At 32.6% G+C, this 22,098-nt stretch overlaps 1 protein-coding gene across 1 annotated transcript in view; it reads right to left on the bottom strand.

The window, feature by feature from the left end:
• Nucleotides 1-457: 457 nt before the first annotated feature.
• The window catches only part of LOC106474875 (dynein heavy chain 2, axonemal-like), a 192,529-nt gene continuing 170,888 nt past the window's right edge, over nucleotides 458-22,098 (bottom strand). The window contains exons 60-68 of the mRNA XM_022380112.1: nucleotides 19,100-19,291; nucleotides 18,596-18,780; nucleotides 17,285-17,507; nucleotides 16,892-17,008; nucleotides 15,514-15,663; nucleotides 14,995-15,171; nucleotides 5,277-5,351; nucleotides 2,390-2,540; nucleotides 458-1,391 (exon numbers count right to left, since the gene is read on the bottom strand). Coding sequence (XP_022235820.1) covers nucleotides 1,237-1,391; nucleotides 2,390-2,540; nucleotides 5,277-5,351; nucleotides 14,995-15,171; nucleotides 15,514-15,663; nucleotides 16,892-17,008; nucleotides 17,285-17,507; nucleotides 18,596-18,780; nucleotides 19,100-19,291 — 1,425 coding nt within the window. The 3' untranslated portion in view covers nucleotides 458-1,236. The remainder of the gene's footprint in view (nucleotides 1,392-2,389; nucleotides 2,541-5,276; nucleotides 5,352-14,994; nucleotides 15,172-15,513; nucleotides 15,664-16,891; nucleotides 17,009-17,284; nucleotides 17,508-18,595; nucleotides 18,781-19,099; nucleotides 19,292-22,098) is intronic.

Genomic DNA, 22,098 nt, shown 5'->3' with positions numbered 1-22,098 from the left:
TACAAAACTGTATGTAGTCTTGCTTTTATTAACAAATAACAGCAAACTGAAATATCAAAATGATGAATTGACAAAAGTCACTTTGTAAGAAAAATTTAATAAATAAGGGTGATGAAGAAGTTGAGACTTACCTTACTAAAATATAACTGATTATTTTCCTTTTTTTTAACCTACATGACAGACAAAATAAGAAGTTATGGTGCTTTAATTGTAATCTATTTCTGATTAAATTTACAATAGCAATAAATAAATTTAAAAAATTTGTAATACTGTTCTCAAAAATGTCAATGTTCTAAAAATAAAATCTGTGTTTTGAAAATTTCATGTTTGAATATAATTGTAGAACTAGAAGTTTAAGTGTAATTTCACAAAATAAAAAAGATAGCACTTATGTATATTACATATCTCATTATAATACATGTGAAAACAGTAAATTTAATGAAACAGGTACATAACATAAAACCAATAACACAATTTATTTGAATAAAAATATGTCAAACACTATAACACTAATATACATAAATATATGAACTAATAATGGCCTTTTAAAAGACAAGGAATAACTAACTGATATCCAACTATAACACACTGAGAACAGTCTATGATATGACTAGATTCATCAATAGAACCTCAATGTTCCTATTTCAATTGCTGTTGATTTTCAATTCTTGCGAGACAGTAAAATTAATAAAATACTAGTGGATTTTTAAACAATTTTAGAAACATATATATGTATATAGTAATAAAAGTGTTCTTTTTTGTTTCTATCATGAACTGGATTGGAAGAACATATTTTTAGAAAATAAATTATAGATTAAATACATACTTGTGAAACTTTGATTTGATATTAACTTTGGTAACTAATTAGTAAGTTGATTTTTTTGCCCACAATGAAGTTGGTTACTTGCTTATTCAAAAGTTGATCCTTGGTTTACTGTTAAATTGATCTATAACTGACTATTAAGTGTATTTCTCTTCCATAAATAAGTATATTTTTAATGTCTTGTCACAATAAAACAAGTTGATTCCTGAATGACAGTAAAGCTCATTTCTGATCCATTGTTAAGTTGATCCCTAAAATTTCTAATAATTTAAACTCTAATTAAGTGATAAATTGATTTGTCCACTGTATTTTACAATCCACTGATAAACCTACATTAATTCAATTTTTCTTTTAAGTAAATATAATGCCACTAAAGGGTTTGCAGCTTCAATCCTCATCACCGATAGAAATATTCATGTAGTGAGACTTAACAAGAGAGCTGTGCCACGTGTAATCCAATGTTCGGCAGGCTCAGCACCACAGCGGAGTTCAACTGCTACAACAAATGAAGGTCGATTGCCATCTCCTGAACGATTGGGATAATAGAAACAAGGACAAAGGTAAGTGCCTAAGTGAAAAAAATAACAACAGTATTAGTTCACTGAAGTTTCATATATTACTTAACTAATACTTATACTTAAGAAATATTTCTAAAAGATTAAAAGTTGGTTAATATTGTTATATTAATAAACATAACTTGCTGCAACTTATGTACTTACAAGAGTTAAATATGCATATACATACCTTTATGTGTGTGTGTGTGTGTTTTATCATAGCAGAGCCACATTGGGCTATCTGTAGTGTCTACCAAGGGGAACTGAACCCTTGATTTTAGTGTTTTAAATCTGAAGAATTACCACTGGACCCATGGGAGACCATGCATTTATAAATGAATGTAATCTATCAGTTTCATACATATATTAAAAAAGGCTAATCCTGACAAATTATTAATTTTCATCATATCCATGTCACAGTTGGCTTGCTGCAGTGATAAGTTCCTTGTCCATAGAAGAGTATAAATACAAACATATTTATTGTGATATCATTGAAATAATCTTATGAAGTTTATACTTAGAAATTATTTGCATTTGTTATTTAATATACTCTATAGACATTTGTGGAAACAAATGTGTGTGTGTGTGTGTACCATATGATATGAAAGAATTCATTCAAACTGCATGTGTTTCAATGGGTTTTCATTTAGACTGTTAGTTTTTACTATGGAGCTTAAGCAGCAAGAAATGATAAAACAAATCATTATTTGTTAATTTCTACGAATTATTACACATACATGCACTGAGTGTAATGAAAAACAAAACCATTAATGACTTAAGCTCCAAAAAAATTTTTTACTATATTTATTATAAAAATATTACCTTAAAAAAGGCTTAACCCTAAATAATGACTAAATAAAGTGTTTATGTTATCTTTATAAAATAAGTTCTTTATTCTAGTATTCACACTATTAAATAAAAACTAATTTTAAAACCGTTTAGATTTCCACGTTTTAAATAAAAGTGGCTTTAAAATGGTTAAGTATGAGGATAAATTAAAATATTAACTCACCTTTTTGAGTTTTTCTTTTGCTTTCAACAGGTTTAAAGTGTATGACAGGCATTTGGTTAACAAGTTTCATATGTTCAGGTTCTATCAGACAAGAGGCTTTACAATCCCAATTTGCTCCTTCCAAGTATATGCCTCGCACATAGATTCCTACCTAAGTAAAAAATTAGTACATAACTGCTTAAACATTTTCTCTTCCAAAGAAAATAATTAGTATTCAGATTAACAAAAACTTTCCAGAATCATGCAAGAACAGTTAATCAAGCTTCACAGTTTTATTATTTTTTCCATAAAGAACTATAAAAATACTCAGAGTTACATGTGCCTCATTTATAACACATTCTCTTTTGAGTAAAGAAATATTAAGCCAGTCAGAAATAATGTCACTGAGTAGAAAATGACTGTAAACATAAACACACTAAACTGTGTAAAAATATATGATTAGATTTAATCTCTCTCCTCAAATGTAAAGAACTACATTAAGATTCAAAGTTAATATATTTCTTATTGAGTAAAGAATGTGTGTAAAATTTAATTAACACACTGTAATAACTACAGAATGATATACATAGGTTTAATAATTTTCTCCCAAGTAATGATTAGATGTAAAATTTATCACATCTATTTCTTACTGATTGTAAAATTTAACACACATTTTATTAAGCACCGAATTATTATCTGAGTAATTATAAAATTTATCACATTTTACCTTGAGTAAAAGAAGTGTTACTCAGAACTAACACTTTCCTATTTGTGTTAATAATTAAGAATCAGTACATCTCACCACATTTCTACTTGAGTAACAAAATACTAATTAATACATCATGCAGGTTGGTTATAAACAAAAAATATATAAACCTAAGTAGGAAAATTAATAAAATTTATGATAAATAAATTCAGGCTGTGAAAATGCTGCTGCTAATGCTTTACAAAATAATTTGTATTATTTGGTGAGTTCATCAAATAAATGGCAGATGGCTTTTAATGGTAATAAATACAAGGTAATGCATGTGAGATATAACTAGAATTATGAGTATAATTTTGATGATAATAACCTTATAAATGTTATGGAAGAAAATAATGTTGATGTTCTAGTTGATTAATCTCTTATGCCATTCCAGCAATGTGCTGTTGTTAGTAGCAGGGCAAACAGGATTTTATTTTGCATCTACAGAAATAATGAATGCAAGCCTAAAGAAGTTATAATTTATTTCATTGTATAGGTCATTGGTTAGGCCACATCTGGAGTATTGTGTTCAGTCTTGGGTGTTTTACCCTAGGATGGACATTAAATTGTTGGAAAGATTTAATAGAAGGGCTACTAGGATGATACCTGGGATTCAAGGATTGTCATACAAGGAGAGGTTATGATCTCTGAAATTATTTTTCTCTTGAAAAAAAAAAGAGTTAGAGGGGATCTGATTGAGGTGTTTAATATTGTTAAGGGAAATGATAGTGTTGATGCTTAATTTTCTTTCATACTTAATGGTAAGAATAGTAGGACAAAACTTTGGCAGGGTAAGAGCCATCTTCAGCTGTGACAGCTTTATTTTTCTAACAGGGTAGTTGGCTTTAGGAATGGGTTGCCGTCAAAGGTGATGGAGGCAGTAAATTGAAGTGTGTTTAAGAGAAAAAAGTGTTGTGAATGATATGGGCTAGCTTTGAGTGTTTTAATTTTATTTTAAAGTGAAGTTTAGCAAGTGGGATGGCCTAGATGGACCAACAGGTCCCTTGTTGTTATTAAATTATTTGTTTATATTTAAAATATACAGTGGTGGCTCCTAAGATACTCATGATACTGTGATCAAGCATGAGTTCCAGTGATCAACCACAACATGTATTTACAGGTAAGGCAATAGGAATTAATTTATTACAGATATTAACATAATAAATTCAAATATATTATGATACATATATGATTAATTCCAAGCAATAATGTTTTTTTTTGTGGACAGCTCCTAGAGAACATTAGATCTATTCCAATTTTTCATATTATGACCTTTATTTTATACAGTCATTTTGACTATTTTCATGCGTTAGTTTATTGTTTGTTTTTTAGTTTTTTACTGACTACTATATTCAGGGTAACGTGTTTTTATATCCAAACTGCTACTTTTATTATTTTACAAAACTTTTTAAATTCTAGAACTTTTGTATTGGTAAACTGTCATTGTTTAAATATAACAATTGTTTTTCTACTAGAGTAAAATATTACTCATGTTTGCCATATTTCTTGCATACTTAAGGGCTCTTAGCAAAAAAATAACATTGCTTTACACAATTCATCTGGTATTCTCTAGTTACAGTTAGCTTTTTTTGTGCTGACAGCATTCTGAAAGCATACATGATACAATGTTTCCTTATAGAATAAACACAAGATTGTATAATACTCTGACAATATCATAGTAAACTTCTAGTAAAATTTTAATTTCAAATACAGATATTTTCAATGATCCTTTCTATAAAAAAGTTATAGGCACATATATAAAATTTAAACATCTTTTGGGTTAAGGTCTCTAAATGTCTTAGGATTTGCAAAATTCTAACATAGTTTAAGTTAAACTTCTAAAATCATAATAAATTTACAGTTGTCACAAAGACAACTACACAGAAACTAACAAGAAAGTAAAATAGTTATTTATTAGAGTCACAGCTAAAAATCCCAGTTACCACTGAGCATCTAGCATCACAAGTTGTTTCCTTAACACTTGATTCACTTTATGTCTACCAACTTAAAACAGTTTCAACCAGCTCAGTCATTATATAACAGATATTGAATTGTTGCTTAAAAGTCTATTTCAAAACACAGAAATCGGTGTAATACGTTTTCAACAGACTATTTTTAAACAAATTACCTTGATTTCTTTTACAAATATTTTACAATTTTTACCTCTGGGTGTTCTGTGATATGACCCTCTTCTCTATTGGAGACTATAAACTCCCAAGACAGGCCATCTATTGGCATCTACAGTGAAAAGTTTAAAGCTAGTTAAATTTAATGGCAATATATAATGTTAAATTTAACAAATCTATACAAAACTCAAACTGTTTCCTCTAGTTTCAGCACACTATAAATATATAAACACACACACACACATATATACACCATTGCTTTTAAGGTGATTTATACAAAATTTTTAGTTATTGCTACTTGCAATTCTGTTAGAAGTACAAACCCATACAAACCTTTAATGGCAGTACAAACCTACAAAAAAACCTTCAAAGTTATAATCTTCCTATACTGAAAATGTATTTCTGACAGATAATTACTTATGCTCATATACATAGCTATTCTCATTCAGTGTTACCCTCTATTTGCAAAATGTTTTTTGCATGCCCCAAGCCTTTCACTCCCATGCACCTCTCGATTCACATGGTTAAACTGATTCTCACATGCAAACTATCATGTGACAAATCTCCACCAACAGAAGTGCCACACACCCACATGACTTATGTGACTCCCTCTGTGCTATTTTACCTAACTATCATTTTGAGTTTAGGCAGAAATTTAAGCACTGGTTGACAGTGGAGAGGATAGGTTGGAAGTGTGAGTGGAAGTAAGTACCTGTCAGAAATATATTTTCAGTATAAGAAAATTATAACTTCCAACAAGGTGTCTTACATACATAGCTAGAATCCCATATTGAATAGGTGGAGGGACTGGTACAAAGAAGAAAGTAGAAGTATCCTTTGAAAGCATCCAAAGGGCACCCTAACAAAGGAACCCACTAATAAGAGAATTATAAGTAGGAGACTGCACCACTTCTGTGGCAGGTATACTTTTTGCCCAGACATGGAAAAAAGCATGAAAACACAGGTTGGACAGTGATTCAAACCACAACATATAATAAGTTTAATCTCCCCAAGATGTAGAGTGGCTAGAATGTGGCAGACCATACACACAGCAAGTCAACCACAATCCAAAACTCAACCACTGGGAGCCAACATCCATGCAGGGGTAGGAAAGATAATCATACCATCTTAACCTCAAGTTCAGACAACACCGATCTGTGAACAGGGCACATTTGAACAGTGATATATATATATTGTACCAGGAATCCAACCTCTAGACAAACAGAAGCAAGAAAGATGTCCTTGTAATGTGCTATGTCCTACTTAAATCAAACAGACTTGAACCACTCCAAACGCAGTAACATCCTCGACTTAAAGACATTGAGGGGTAGTGCAAGAGAAAGAGGCAGAGTAACCAACAAGTGCATCCCCCGTAACCCACAACACTGGGGTAGTTCACTTAAGGCAAAGTGAATGAGAGACCAGGAACACCCTGAACACATGTGTAGGACTTATGTGGATTGGCTCAGTGGTTCAGCCCTAAATCTAAAACTAGACCAACTTCCATGTAGGGGTAGGATGAGGGATCCCAATTGTAGGGGTAAGCTGCACTTATACCGGCACACTACATGTGTGAGTACATCATGTTGATTGGTTCAGCTCTAAATCCAAAACTCAACTGCTGGAAACCAGCATCCATGTGGGGATAGGATGAGGGATCCCAATCTTCACAACATGAATGGACAACATATTGAATTGTTCAGCTCTAACTCCAAAATTCAACTGCCAGGAACCATCTTCCATAGGGGGAGGGGGGAAGATGAAGGATCCCAATCATTATGATGGCTCACTCCAAAGCTACAACATCCCCTCGGACAAATTCGTGCAGAGATGGTGGTCTATGTGGAGGACATATCATCTACACCAGCAGAACACCATTACCCTACTCTCAACTGAATGGAGTCTATATTGTATATCTCTCATTCAGGAGGACACCTCCATGGTCCACCATCCCAGAGGCTTGGAACTGGAAAGTGGTAAGGACTTTTGTACTGCACTGGAAGAAACAGGGGAGGAAAATGCAGTGGAGAGTCTGAAGGAACGTCCACCATGGAGATAGTGCAATGGACAACCACAAAACCCTATTTTGAAAAGCAGACCAAACCTGATTTATTCAATCTAAGGAATGACATGGATAGGCAGCAATCCCCTAGTACAGTCTAGAAGGGACATATTTATGAAGCAAATATATTGTGAGAAATAACCTAAGAGCAATCTTGTGGAACACATTATCTCTAGTTTATGTGATTGTAATGAACAGTGTGTGTTTTGTGGCCATGGAAATTTTGAAAGTTAAGTCAACATGGCCTTACAGTGCAGGACTGTGGTAGAAACCTAGGACAGGCCCCTGAAAATAATGTATACAACAAAAGAAAGAAACTTACCCAGTAACAGTCTCACCTATGAAATATGTCTTAAGGGATAACTGAAACATGGCATAAGATAGCATAGGTTCAAACAGAGGTAAAAAAAAGGCAGTGCAGCACTACATTGACATCCCAATCTGGAAGGATCTCACGCCTTGGAGGTTGAATAATCTGGAAGGAACACAACAATAGTAATAAGATATGAGAGGTAAAAACTTTATGGTACTGGGAAAAACGAAAAGTGTGGAATAAGGCAGCCTGATAATTTGCAGTCAAGGACACAGAAGTCCCCTGATCAAATAGCCAAGTGAGGAAATCCGTAATAATAGGAACAGTGGGACAAGTAGGGGAAAATCCCCAACCCAAATACCAACATTCGAAAATGTTCCACTTACGCTAATAAACCTCCATGGAGGAAGGGCGAATGGAATGTGCTAAAAACGAAGCTATATGCCATGACAAACCAGATCTCCTTGCCAAGGACTGGATAAAAACCAGGCGTGAAGACAAAGGGTAGGAAGAGCTGGATGAATTACCAGTGACTGAGGTTGCCAATCTCGACTGATGCATCGACAGCCAGTGCAAGTGGATGAGGTAACAGAGACCAAAATCAAGGTAACTTGGCATTGAGGATTGTGGTAAATGCATCCAGATGCAGAGTATCCCACCAGTTGCATAACCACAAGAAAACTTGAGGGTCTAGAGATCATTCCATCAGGTAAATTTTGTCAGGGTGGGAAAGAATCTGCAACAAGGTTGAAAGCACCCGTTAAATGACACTAAGGAGATGAATACCGTACTTGTGGGCCCAAACAAGGAGATAAAATGTTCAACCACAAAGGGAACTAAAATGGGTGCCTCCCTGGTGATTGAAATACACCACCACCGTAGAATTGTTGGAATGGACCATAACCAGACAATTGCTGGCAAGAAGAAGAAAATGATCCAAAGCCTAACGTATAGTGAGAAGCTCCAAGATATTGATATGGTATGCCCAACTTGGTCAGAGACCATTGATCTGAAGCTATCTGCTGCTTGACCCACAGTCCTCCCCCCCCCCCAGCCATTAAGCAAAGCAACTGTGAAAATATATAAATCTGGGTAAGCTGGGTAAGGTGGAGGAAGTGGAACACCTGTTGATGTGTGAGCCACGTCCAACTACCAATGCAGATCATCTACAAGGGAAGGAGGAAAGGTAATAGGAACATCCAAGGGATCCCACACAAGGTTCCATTGGTCGTGGAGAGTCCATTGAAGAGATCTCGTATGAGCACGACCCATGGGAATAAGTGCTGCAATAGAGTTTCACATCCCCAAACGAGATAGGATCTCGGGAGCAGTAACAGAAGGAGCAGTAAGGGTATTGAGAACTGTCAGCTCAGTCAAATGGAGTCAAAGAGGAGATGGTTGGGTTGAGATGAGTGTCGAAAAGAACACCCAAATGGATAAGATATTGGATAGGTACAAGAAAGGACTCCTCCAGCTTGAGCCACATCCAAAAGAAGCAGACGAGTGTGCAGTTCAGATTGAGCCAATAGTAGCCAGACATCCATGTAATGGTGTAAATGCAACCCTTGAGTGTGCATATATCTGGCAAAAGCCTTGAAAACTTGACAAAAGACATATGGTGCTGAAGCAAGCCTGAAAGGGAGAGTGGGAAATAGATAAACCACCCTGTGATGAAGAAACCAAAGATAGCACCTTGACAGATGAGATAGAGGAATATGTAGATAAGCATTCGAGACATCTACTTTGGTCATCCATAAAAAGCTCGCCAGAGGGTGAGAAATGACTTCATGGTAGAGCGAGGTAGCACCAAGAAGCAATTGAGGTGGGACAGATCGATCACAGGCCACCAGTCTCCAGTTGTCTTGGGTACTATGAGCACCCTGGATGGAATAAAACTCCAGAGAAGGGTGAATGACAACTTCGATGGTATTCTGAGAGATAATATCCTGTACTCCTTCAGACAGACAATGACTGGTGGTAGAATCCGGAGGCCAAAGAAAGGAAATATCTATCCAAGATAATGGGGGAGGGAAGAGGAAGTTGATGACAAGTCCTTCATATAAAATCTAAAGAACCAATAGAACCTTGGCAAACTACCGCCAATGAGGAACAAACTTGGATAAATGAGCCCCCACTGGGCCGAATCTGACAGGGTAGTCTCCGCTACTGTTTGTGATGTGACATTTTGCACTGAATAAAATGATGAGAGGAAAATCTCCTTGAGGAAGGAATAGGTAAAGGATAGGAAGGATTAAGACGGGAAACAGAAATAGAGGATGATTGAGGCTCAGAGTGAAATAAATGATCAACTGAGGATGAGTAAGTTGAGTGTTGTCTCACTTATTCCACTCTGGATGATCTCCAAATACCAACCTATGGAGAAAAGGGGCCAAGCGTAAGTCCCTAAAGTAAGTAGGTGGTACAATACTGCATATCGTCCCAAAAGATCCCAACAACAGAAGAACCATGTGTGAGAAGAAAAAGCCAAAGTCTATAAACATGCCAATGTGGATGTAATTAGGGTGAATGTATCCCCAAAAAAACCCTCAGGATCATGGAGAATCACCTCAAAGAGGAAGTGGATGGTGGACAAGTACCACAGAATAGATGTGAGGGTAAGGCAAAGGCAAGAAAATTGGACATGGGATAAACGAACAGGATAATCAGGGTCTGCCCTCCAGTAGGGTAAAATTGATTCTAGGTGCTCAGAATCAAGGAATGGAAAATCATCCTGATGGTAGACTAAAACAAAGTGATCCGAATTTCACAGAGGACGAGACATGCTAGCTCCCTCATATAACTGAGATATAAAATGCTCAACATGAACCCCAATCTCAGGGGAAGGATGAAACAAAATACTGAGAGGAAGGAGTATCATTAACAAGGATGGGAGAGGATTATAGGAAATCGGGGAGAAGTGTAAGACAGAACATACACATGAAATCATGTAAAAAAAAAATACATATTAGGCCTAGTTGATCTCACAGTATGAATTCCGTAACTGGGTAGAAATGTATAATAATTCCACTTCGGAATAAGTTACAAATTAGTATTAATGGATAATAAGTAGTAAATTCAATAAAAGTAAACCAATAGGAAGATTAAAATAAAAACTTGAAAAGAGCACAAACTGAACGTCTAAACACAAACACTGCCAAACAAGAAGTGACAGTTAGGTAAAACAGCATAGAGGGAGTCACATGAGTCATGTGGGTGTGTTGCACTTTTATTGGTGGAGGTTTGTCGCATGAAAGTTTGCATGTAAGAATCAGTTAGACCAAGTGAATCGAGAAGTGTGTGGGAGAGAAAGGCTTGTGGCATGCGAAAATGTTTTTGCAAATAGAGGGTAGCACTGAACAAGAATAGCTATTTATGTGAGTGGAAGTAAGGCACTTTGTCTGAAATTATCTTACTTGACAGTATCAATCTTTACATACCTCCCAATTATTTTAATTGGCATTATAGAGGTTTATATATCTTTAAAATCATCTTAATTGGCAGTAAATAGCTGTACAAACCTTCACAATGATAGTAATTGACAGTATACAGCTTTACATACGTCTAAAAATATCCTTTTTGATAGTACAGAAGATTGATCTATTCACCTGACAGAATTATTTTAATTATGAACTCAAACCAATTCTAAATTACAATATTGGCTCAAATGACAGTACAGGTTTCTATACAACCAACCTTGATATCATTAGTGGAGGGACATATTATAAAAATAAAAAACAAGGTTGCTACACATAGTGTCAGTAAAGATATATGAAAACTGTTATGGTATTAAAAGAGTTTTAAAAATTTATACTGTTACACAATGACTAGTCACTTTATTAGAACATTAGCCTTGTCCATATACACATTTGAAGAACACTTAATGTATTTGCATAACTAACATAAGACTGATCATTGCTTATAAAAGTAGACAGGTAGTCATAGCATGTTTAGACTAAGAGAAAATGGGAAATAATTAAAGTGAATGTCCATTGATTAGGAAGTTTTATATCAATGAATAGTTCTTTGTCCAGCTATTCAAAGATATTTGCCATCAGACTAATAACTATGGCAACAAAAAAGGAAATATCTCTGTAATTACAAAGATTTGTAGTCTCCATTTGCTAGTGACTGGCTTGTAAAGTGGAACAGACATCAAACTGTGTTCAGGTTGACAGATTCCTTTAACAGTGGAGAGGATTGAGATATATTCAACTGTAACAGGCAAAGGATATCAAAAGAAGTGTTATACAGAAATTTAAAAAATACCTATTTGAGATAGAAACAAGAAAGCATGGCTTTAGTGGTGTTTAAAGCACAAACTGTGAACAGTGACTGAGTAGTAAACGTGTGAACTAAACCAAAGAGTTGTGTTTCACCCTTATCTGTATTAACATAAAATATAACCACAGAAGGTGGTGTAATGCAGTAGTTGAGCCCTTTGTTTCCTTTACAAACCCAAAACACCAAGAAGGTACCCAAACATTGTTACTACTCATATTTACCCCAAAAGTTGTATTTTCACAATAACAGACAAGAGCTTTTGTAAAATGATAATGCAGTAATCGGATTTGCTCAGAATTTCTGAAAGTGTTTTGAGGAGCATAACAGTGACTTAATTATCCTCCTGAACCAACACAATTACGATATTTCAGTTCTGATTAAGTATCATTGGGATGACCTTGTACATTGCATATGTCACAGGTATCTCTTCCAATTACAGACCATACTTCTAAATGAATGGATTATAATACAAAAATATACCTTCTAGCACACTATAGAGTCTATTCTATGCTGAATCCAACATAATATTGCATTAAAAAGTAATCAAACCTGATATAAAAGTCTAAACTATTATTTACTTTGTCGTCACAGATCTGTATAAAACTGACATAGCTGTTTTTAGCAGCATAACAGGTCTGTGTAAATCTACATTATTACTTTCTAAGGCAGTACATATCTAATTACACCAATACAACTATCTTTAGTGGCAGTACAAATTTTGTAAACTTATTGTAATTACAGATCTACACAACCCTTAAGCTGCTAATCCTAATATTAGTACAAAACAATGCAAAAGTTATAACATTAGCTCAATGATTGTTTGCTTATTTGACAAGCTGTAAAAGGTCTATTTGCACTAATCATCTTTAATTCTGAACTGATATACAAAAAGGAAGGTAGCTATCAAACAGCATCAACACCACCCACCATCAACTTTTTGGCTATTCTAATTAAATAGTGTGATTTGACCATCACTGTTATAAAGCACCCATGGCCCCAAAATGTAAAGCATGGTTATGTAGCAATGGGACATTAACCATGGACCTCCAGCTTCACAGTCTGGCATGATAAATGCAAGACCACACATAGCCCACCTCTAATGAAAGTTTATTATTGTGTAGAAACCAATTATACTTTTATATTTTGTAGTAGTGAAGACTTACATCAAAGTTACTTTAATTATCTTTAATCATAATAAAAATCTTTACAAAACTTACATGAAAGCTTACTTTAATTGTTATCTTTAATTTCAATACAGGTCTTTACAAAACTTACATCAAAGCTTACTTTAATCGTTGTTTTTAATTTTAATACAGGTCTTTACAAAACTTACATCAAAGCTTACATTAATCATTATCTTTAATTTTAATACCGGTCTTTACAAAACTAACATCAAAGCTTACTTTAATTATAATCTTTAATTTTAATACAGGTCTTTACAAAACTAACATCAAAGCTTACTTTAATTATAATCTTTAATTTTAATACAGGTCTTTACAAAACTTACATCAAAGCTTACTTTAATTATAATCTTTAATTTTAATACAGGTCTTTACAAAACTAACATCAAAGCTTACTTTAATTGTTATCTTTAATTTCAATACAGGTCTTTACAAAACTTACATCAAAGCTTACTTTAATCGTTGTTTTTAATTTTAATACAGGTCTTTACAAAACTTACATCAAAGCTTACATTTATCATTATCTTTAATTTCAATACAGGTCTTTACAAAACTAACATCAAAGCTTACTTTAATTATAATCTTTGATTTTATTACAGGTCTTTACAAAACTAACATCAAAGCTTACTTTAATCATAATCTATAATTTTAATACATGTCTTTACAAAACTTACATCAAAGCTTACTTTAATCGTTATTTTTAATTTTAATACAGGTCTTTACAAAACTAACATCAAAGCTTACTTTAATCATAATCTATAATTTTAATACATGTCTTTACAAAACTTAAATCAAAGCTTACGTTAATCGTTATCTTTAATTTTAATACATGTCTTTACAAAACTTACATCAAAGCTTACTTTAATCGTTATTTTTAATTTTAATACATGTCTTTATAAACTTACATCAAAGCTTACTTTAATCATAATCTTTAATTTTAATACATGTCTTTATAAACTTACATCAAAGCTTACTTTAGTCGTTATCTTTAATTTTAATTCAGATCTTTGCATAAATGTTTCATTACATAACTCTGTATAAGTCGTACGTTGTGTATGTAGTTTAATTGTTGTACTAGGCTTTTCTAATATTATTGACATCATCTTACTCGAAGCTTCTAAGATCTTCTCTGTATGTGTAATATTGTTGTTACTGGAGAGCTAAATATTTCTAGATCTTTTGTCATGTGTTTTAAATATGTGCAGATACAGAAACAAGTGAAATTACTGAAAGTGAAAGTAAATGTGAAGTTAGAGTATATGTCAGTTTAGCTCTAACAGGCAACTTATAAGGTGAGTTTCACAGATTGAGTTAATTTGTAATAACAGAGATAAAGGAGAATAATTTGTCTTGCCAAAGAGTGTTCTAAAGTAATTGAACCCACCTGTGCAGACTTTGACAAAGAACAGAATTATATAAAGTTCTGTATACAACTGTGATAACCAATAGTGTAATGAAGTTTAGTACATACATTTAACTTGTTTTGAATAATAAGAAGAAGAATAGTCAACTATTCAAAAGTGCTCGAGTTTTGGGGCTTATTCTAAGTTTATTACACTTTATATGTGACCCTTTGTGCTAACTCTTTTACCAAGATTTATTTTAAAACAAATGGCTGTGTGCTGTCCATTTATTGTTTAAATTTATCACCAAAAAGTCACAGACACCTACTGTAAAGAATCTGGCCCCATATAAAACCTGATAAGTATAAGTGCTTACAATTATATTTTGCTGCCATGGTAATCTATTTAAACTTAACTGTTATCTTTTGTGTTTATATAGAGGTTTGCCCAAATTTTCCCTCTCACAGAACCAACATTGTTAAATCTAGTCAATACGGAGTTATGAATCAGTACACTATTAACTTTAGTGTTAATATAGGCCTACATTTTATCTATATAGGCATAATATAACTTACATTTTTAGCTCTAGCAGCACTCTGTAGTACAGCTGTGAGTAGGCCTGTAGGAAATGTAAATCCTGCTAGCCAAAATTTTACAGGTGGACGTCCAATTAAGCCCCACTGAGCCATCTGATCAACTCGCATTACCAGGTCTCTAGTCCATGATCCTAATGACTTAAGTGATGGGTAGGCCTAAAGATATATCTGAATGTCTTAATTAAGTTTGTTTAGTAAATTTCTCATGATATTAATTCTTTAGTACACAAGTAGGTATACATACACATTAGCATTTATTAAATACTGGCATGGAAAAAAATGAAAAGCAAAATGATAAAGCAGTTATCTTAATGTTTACACTAAGTTAAATGATAAATACAATTTAGAATGGTAAATGATCCACTGGAATTGATCTAAGGTTATTTGTAATTTATTTAAAAGCATTTTCATAAGGTCAATAAAGAAAATGTTAATACTTACATTATTTAGTACAATGTAAACTTATCATGGTAAGACTGTTTTAATAAGCACACTAACCTTCAGCCAAACAGATGGAACTCTTGCATCGTATAAAGAAGAGAATATTTCTTCTAATTCAGAAGACATCAACTGAAGACCTTTTATTGCTGCCTTCAGGTCATTCAATGAGTTACGAATGTTTCTAATCAGCCAATTATACCTCTGAATCTAACGTGAGATGAAATATTTGTATTACTGATAATGATTATATTTTATAAGTATATCATTAAGAAGTCCAAGTGTCACAAATGAAACTAATTATACTGAGTGAACATTATATTAAGCTATATTCTTTGTATAATCCTGTGTTGTAAAATTGAATACACATTGCTGAAGATAAATGTTATGACTTTAAGCTTGATTGTCAAGTTCATATTAATTCTGTACATATATTTTGTTAGGATATAGTTATCAATGGCTTAAAAAACAAAGGAAATTTTGTACACTTAGAACCAAATTTTAATAAAAAACAAGCACAATACATGGTATTCCTTGTTTAAAGAAATAATGGAACTAAGGTAAACCACCCCTGCATAATGAGAGGTTTGAAGATTTGTTTGGATGGAATATTAATGTGAGAATAAGTCTGAAGTAAAGAAAAAGGTATGTTTGAGTAACACAACTAATTACTATTTATTTTGTGTGCTACAAGTACTTTGCATATCTTCCAAGTTGAAAAATGTGAATATTGACATATGAATAAAACTTGAGAGGCAAAACTGAAATGAATACATGTTAGAACCAGCAGGCATGTTATAATAGCATGGCACTTCACAGCAGCTTTAACCACTTTCAAAGCAGAAGCACAAAAACTACTTTCACAAAACCTTACTGTAAGAGTCTGGAAGTATCTCTGCCACATTTGGCACCCATAAAGCAGTCCTACAGCCACAATGCTATGTAGGACATAATTAACTATCCCATGAAACAACAGATAGCTTCCATGACTGAATCCGGTAGAAAAAAATTAATACTAAGAGTTGAAATGGCACATATTCTCAACCAAATTAGTATCTGCTAAATTAGAACTTCAAAACAAAATGTTTGTAAATATCAAATATATATATATACTGTAAAAGACTGAGATATGTGGTACATGTTTGCATACCACACATACACTACTATAATAAATGTGCACATTTTCCACTACATATTCCCTGTCAGCCTAAGATGGTTTAAAGAAAAGGCACAGCTTACTTTCAAAAAATTACTGGTTATAATACAAATAAGAATTAATGATGAACTAGAAGAAAGTGCTGACAAAATTTATTTTGAATATTAAAGCTTGGGCTAATACCTTTAAAACCCCATAAGTTGCACATAAATTATAACATCCTGGGAAGAAAAACTATTTGGAAGATATTATATTGCAAACAATAAATAAATATACAGTTACCTCTTGAAGAAGAACAATGTTCAGTGGTGATTTGTCAGCAGCAACAATAGTGACAGCCCCTTCATAATCAATATAATCTGGTATTTTAGTTAAGATATCTGAGATTAACTTGAGCACCTGCATAAAACAATTTTTTTATCAATTTCTTAAATATTGTGTTATCATTCAAGTATACAACCTAGAAATAATATCTATAAGACATGTAGGCATAGCAAGAGCAAGAAAGAAATACATAATTAAATGTAGAGGTAATACCAAAGTGATATCCCTCACGTTTGATTATACAGATATGTAAAATATAGACAAATTTTTAATTGCAATTTATTATTAAGTTGTTTTAAACTAATTGTCATATTAATGCTAGAAATTCTATTTTTTGTTTAAACTGACTACCTTTTGTTCCTTTCCTTCTGTTTGCATGGATGACCTTTGAGGCTGAAGAGACAACAGTATGTCAAAGAGAAGAGAAGCATTTTGAACTTGAGAAGCAATGTCAGCATTTTGGTGCTGACCAAAAGCTTCTGGCAGGTCTGAGGAAGGCAACATATTAATATATTCTATGTGAGAGTGTAGGGTGCCATCTTTAGGGACATAGAAAGTGGGCAAGACTGACAGTCTATGAGGAAAGAAAAGACAGCTTCATAAGTATGCTAGAAATGTATAAATATTCTCAGCAAAGAAAGCTTATTGTAATTACTGTTGTGTGTGTTTTTTATTATGTGATATGAAATGTTTTCTTGAACAGTATAAAGACTGGTAATAATTCCATTATAACTTTAAATAGCATAAGGTGATTAATTAGTAATTGAAATATTCACAAATTTATGAATATATAAGCACAATGAACAATTCTAGAATAGTAAGAAATTTTTTTTTAGGTTGTTCAGCTGATTTAGCCATTTTCATGTTATGTCTACCATAAACATAAAAATCAACAACATTTCAACATCAAAGATCATAATAGGACAACCTAATGATTGCTATTCCATGCAATATCAGTCTTACTTAGTTAAAAAAGTTAAATGTTAGAAGTAAAAGTAATATCCAATAATGTAACAGATAGCTTAAGTATACAAGGAATGCTTTAATTGGCAGGAAAACTTCAAACTTTTTTTTTAAAACTGAGAGACCTCACAGAATACAAAATAACATATTTTGCTCTATTATTTTTTGCAATCCAAATTGGAGAATTGACACAGTATTAAATAAAATCATAGAATTAACTCCAAAACATTTAAATTGTTAATTTTTCACTTGCATTTTTACTAAACAATCTTTAACATGAAGACAAAATATTACTCAACATAAGCAGTATCTTGTCTTTCTGATAAAGGCTGTATCTGAAACATAAGTGAAAAATAAACAATTTTTTAATTGAGTAGATTTTATTTCAGATCACATCTGCATTTTTATTTCACTTTAGCTAAAAATCTTAAATCATCCAGAGAATTTTCCACATTGAAAACAATTTTTCATTATATTTTGATACAAAACTATATTTTACCATATGTATGTCTGTTTAAAGCTACATGTTGTAATATGTTTAAAGGGCTTCTGTGGTGTAGGAATGAGCATTTAGGATTACAATCAAAGCTTACTCCCACAACTGGACTTCACAATTTGTGGCAGTTTTAATGACCAAAAAATTCTAAAATTTCATGATGTAAATTGAAGAAGAATGTATAACAGCAAGGGATTGCTCACTTGTAGAAAGGAACTTTTATTGCATCATCACAAAAATACTTATTGATATATGTAAAGAGTAGCCTCCTATCCCATTCATCAGTTGTATGGCCTCCATAAGTGATACCTGCAATGAGATACTTAAGAGCATCCCAAGGGGTTTCTTCATACTCATCCAAATACAGACGTAGAATGCTCTCCGACATCTAAAAATTGAACACAAACATGACATGTTGATTGTAGAAGCAGTTTGAATAAATAAAATAATAATAATATTAAAATATAAAATTTTACTTATTTTGATGATTTATTAGATGTTTCTAAGTTTCAAAATTACAATTTTTGATGCAGATATAAAAAGATAGAGTGTTATTATTGTATAATATCTAAAGTTCTAAATTCTAAAAGCTATACAGAACAACCATTGGAAAAAATTCACACTAAATATAAATTAGTACCTGATATAACAGATGAGCTCTAAGCACACAGAGATAAATAAACATAAAGGCAAAACACTGCACACACCTCAAAATCAGAGTCAGTGAAACTATACATAACATTCCAACCCAGTTGTTGAAATTTATGACGCTCCAAAAGAATGGAGTGGAAGAAAGAAAGACAAAAAAGAAGCTTTTGGTACTTTTCTTTTTGTTGACATTGGCTAGCCTGGGACTCTGTTATGAGAGAGTACAGTCTCTTTAAGTTTGCTTTCAGTCCCTGCAATAAAAACATAAATGTTCTTATAGTTAAAAGATATATATAGATTTACAAACATATTAATGCATGTATGTCAAAATGTTTAATTTAATGACATTATAAATATATTTTCATATAAAAATAGTTCTGTGTGACTTTTTTTTCAAATAGTTTAAGAATTCAATTGTTGAATGAAGTTTAAAGTTACAGTACTTCAGAAATTAACAATCTAAGAATGAAGTTGTAAAATTTTTTAAAATATTTTTCAATGCAACTATTACTTTTTGAAGTTTTTTTAATACAAGAAATGTACAATCAAATATTACATATTTCCAATTTGATTAGACACTAAACTAAAAATATTTTCAAAGTCTTGTATGAAGCATAAAATCATGTATGTATTAACTTAAAATATATTCATGCATAAGACTTCTAGTAAACAGGTATTTTGTTATCCTGCAAAACATACATAAATGTCACTGGCCACTATATTAAGGCCTTCACACATACATTCATAGAATTATTTACTTGCATATGTAAAATGTACTGATAATGTATTATGTCAGGTGGCTGCTTCATCTTATAAATGCAGATAACTAGACATATCAGAGTTAGTCTGCAATACAACAGGAAAAAACAAGGTTCTTTCAAAGAGGCTTCAGAATGGGTAACCATCTGTCATGAACATCTTCACCAATCATCATTTTTTTGGTTAACTGTTCAAAAACATCTGTCATCAACCATGGAAATCATAAGGAATACATCCAATTTCAGGAAAGGACTATAACTATTGGTAACAAACCAAACCAAAAGAAACGACAATTGGATAGGCTTTCTAAGTGCAAAGAATCATCTAATTGGGTTTCATTTCACCTAGTTACTCAACAAAATTTGATTATTTGTAACCACAAAATGGAAACATGTTAAAAACAGAAATAATGTGGCAGCTGACATCCAGTAGAAAATTATCTCAGATTAAAATGGGAAAGCATGATTTTGTAAGTGCTTAGAGCATGAATTACAGTAAGTAAGAAACTTAAAATTTCCTCTGATTCCTTTAAATGGGCAAATAGCATCCACAGTGTGTGTGTGTGAGTATTACTTTCAGTTGTGTCAAAACCATAATACTGCATTTATACTTGATAGAGAAAGGCTTTTCCAAGATAATGAGTCAAAAATCCACTACGTTTGAATTTTGTGAAATTGTTAAAAGATCATAACAGTAACTTTAGACATCTCAATCTCATTGAGGAACTTTGGAATGAACTTGAATGTTACATTTACAACTTAATTCTATACTGACATCTGTGAACCAAATGAACCCCATTTCTTGATAAGTGAGCTACTATCAAACAAAGTACCTTCGAGTACAGGTGATGCTGAGTCCAAACTAATTTTATAGCAAAACATGATGAAACCCAATATTAGGCTGGGGTCCTAACAAACTAGCCAGTAAGTTCCAACAATTTATACAGGTTTTATATCATAATTCATGACTCTTAATGCAATTTAGAACAGTATACAGACTGTATGAAGTATCAATGATATTACAACAAATATTATTCTATGTTTACAATAAAACAGAAGGTAGTCTTAACTGTTACCAAATGTTGCTAACTATTACATCATTAATAAATGTCATCAATGTTCCATCTAATCTTTTCATGTGCACTAGTATCAAGGCAATGTGCAGATGTGCACTACCAGTTTTTTTAGGGGTGGAGTATTTTTTAGACCATTGACCCTATTGGATCATTAGGCTGCTTTGCAAAGTTACCACTTGGTTATTTGGACTTTAGGCCTATTGATTGCCAGTGTCATTAAGGCCATCAATGTAGTGAGACTCCTCACCATTACTGAGTTTGTGTGCAGCTGGAATAATGAAGTGCACAGCACTTGATCATTTGTTGTGCATCACGCATCTTAGAGGGAACACTGAGTGTCATAGAAGAAAACATTTCATGTATCATTTTCAATTTGATAATTGCAACATAAAGAGTATCTAATATGGATTTCCAAGTATAACTAAAATTAATTTTTAGGTTTGTCTTTATGTTTTGTCTCACAATTTCACTATGGTGGTTATGTTGATACACATCTTTAAGTGCTGAGATTCTGTTTAAAAGTTTTTCATTTTACACCTGCATTTTAATATATTTGAAATTAAACCATCTTTGTGTTTTTTGTGCTTTCTTTATTCATTTATTTACTCCCAATGACAAGTTTAAAAAACAAATTACAGTTTTTCATGTAGGTCCTTGATATGTAACATACTCTCACAGAGTTCTGTGTTGTTATCAATAAATGATATGCTGTTTCTTCTGAAAGGTTTCATTTGTTTGTTTAGAAGCAAAATCACATTGAGCTATCTACTGTGCTCATGCCAGGGAATTGAACCCAGGGCGGCAGAAAAGTTTTGAAGTTCATTTGGCTCATGATTATTGGAAATTTTACTAATTCATATATTTCAGGAAATTTTTTTTCTTAACTGTCATTACATACTCTGTGGTGTTTTACTTATAAGTTGACACAAAATCAACTTCTACTACTTACATAAAGTTCTCTACAATAACAGCTATTTTCATGTTTGAAAGCTCAGGTACAATGAGAAGTCAAAGCATTCTTAAAAATTTATAGCACATCATAAATAATATTCAATGTTAAACTGGTACACAATTAAAAACATTTTATTTAGGCCTATCTATGGCCTTCAAAAAGTTGACGACTCTACATGTTTCGATGTTACAACGTCATCCTCAGGATTTGATGTGAGAATGGGTGGTGTGTTTTCGAGGGAGGTGCAACTCATGCAACGAAACTCTTCCTGG

The sequence above is a fragment of the Limulus polyphemus genome, unplaced genomic scaffold (genome assembly GCF_000517525.1).
Source record: "Limulus polyphemus unplaced genomic scaffold, Limulus_polyphemus-2.1.2 Scaffold143, whole genome shotgun sequence".
NCBI lineage: Eukaryota > Metazoa > Arthropoda > Merostomata > Xiphosura > Limulidae > Limulus > Limulus polyphemus.
Note: the sequence above shows the minus strand (reverse complement) of the source record. Positions and strands in the feature narration are given on the sequence as shown.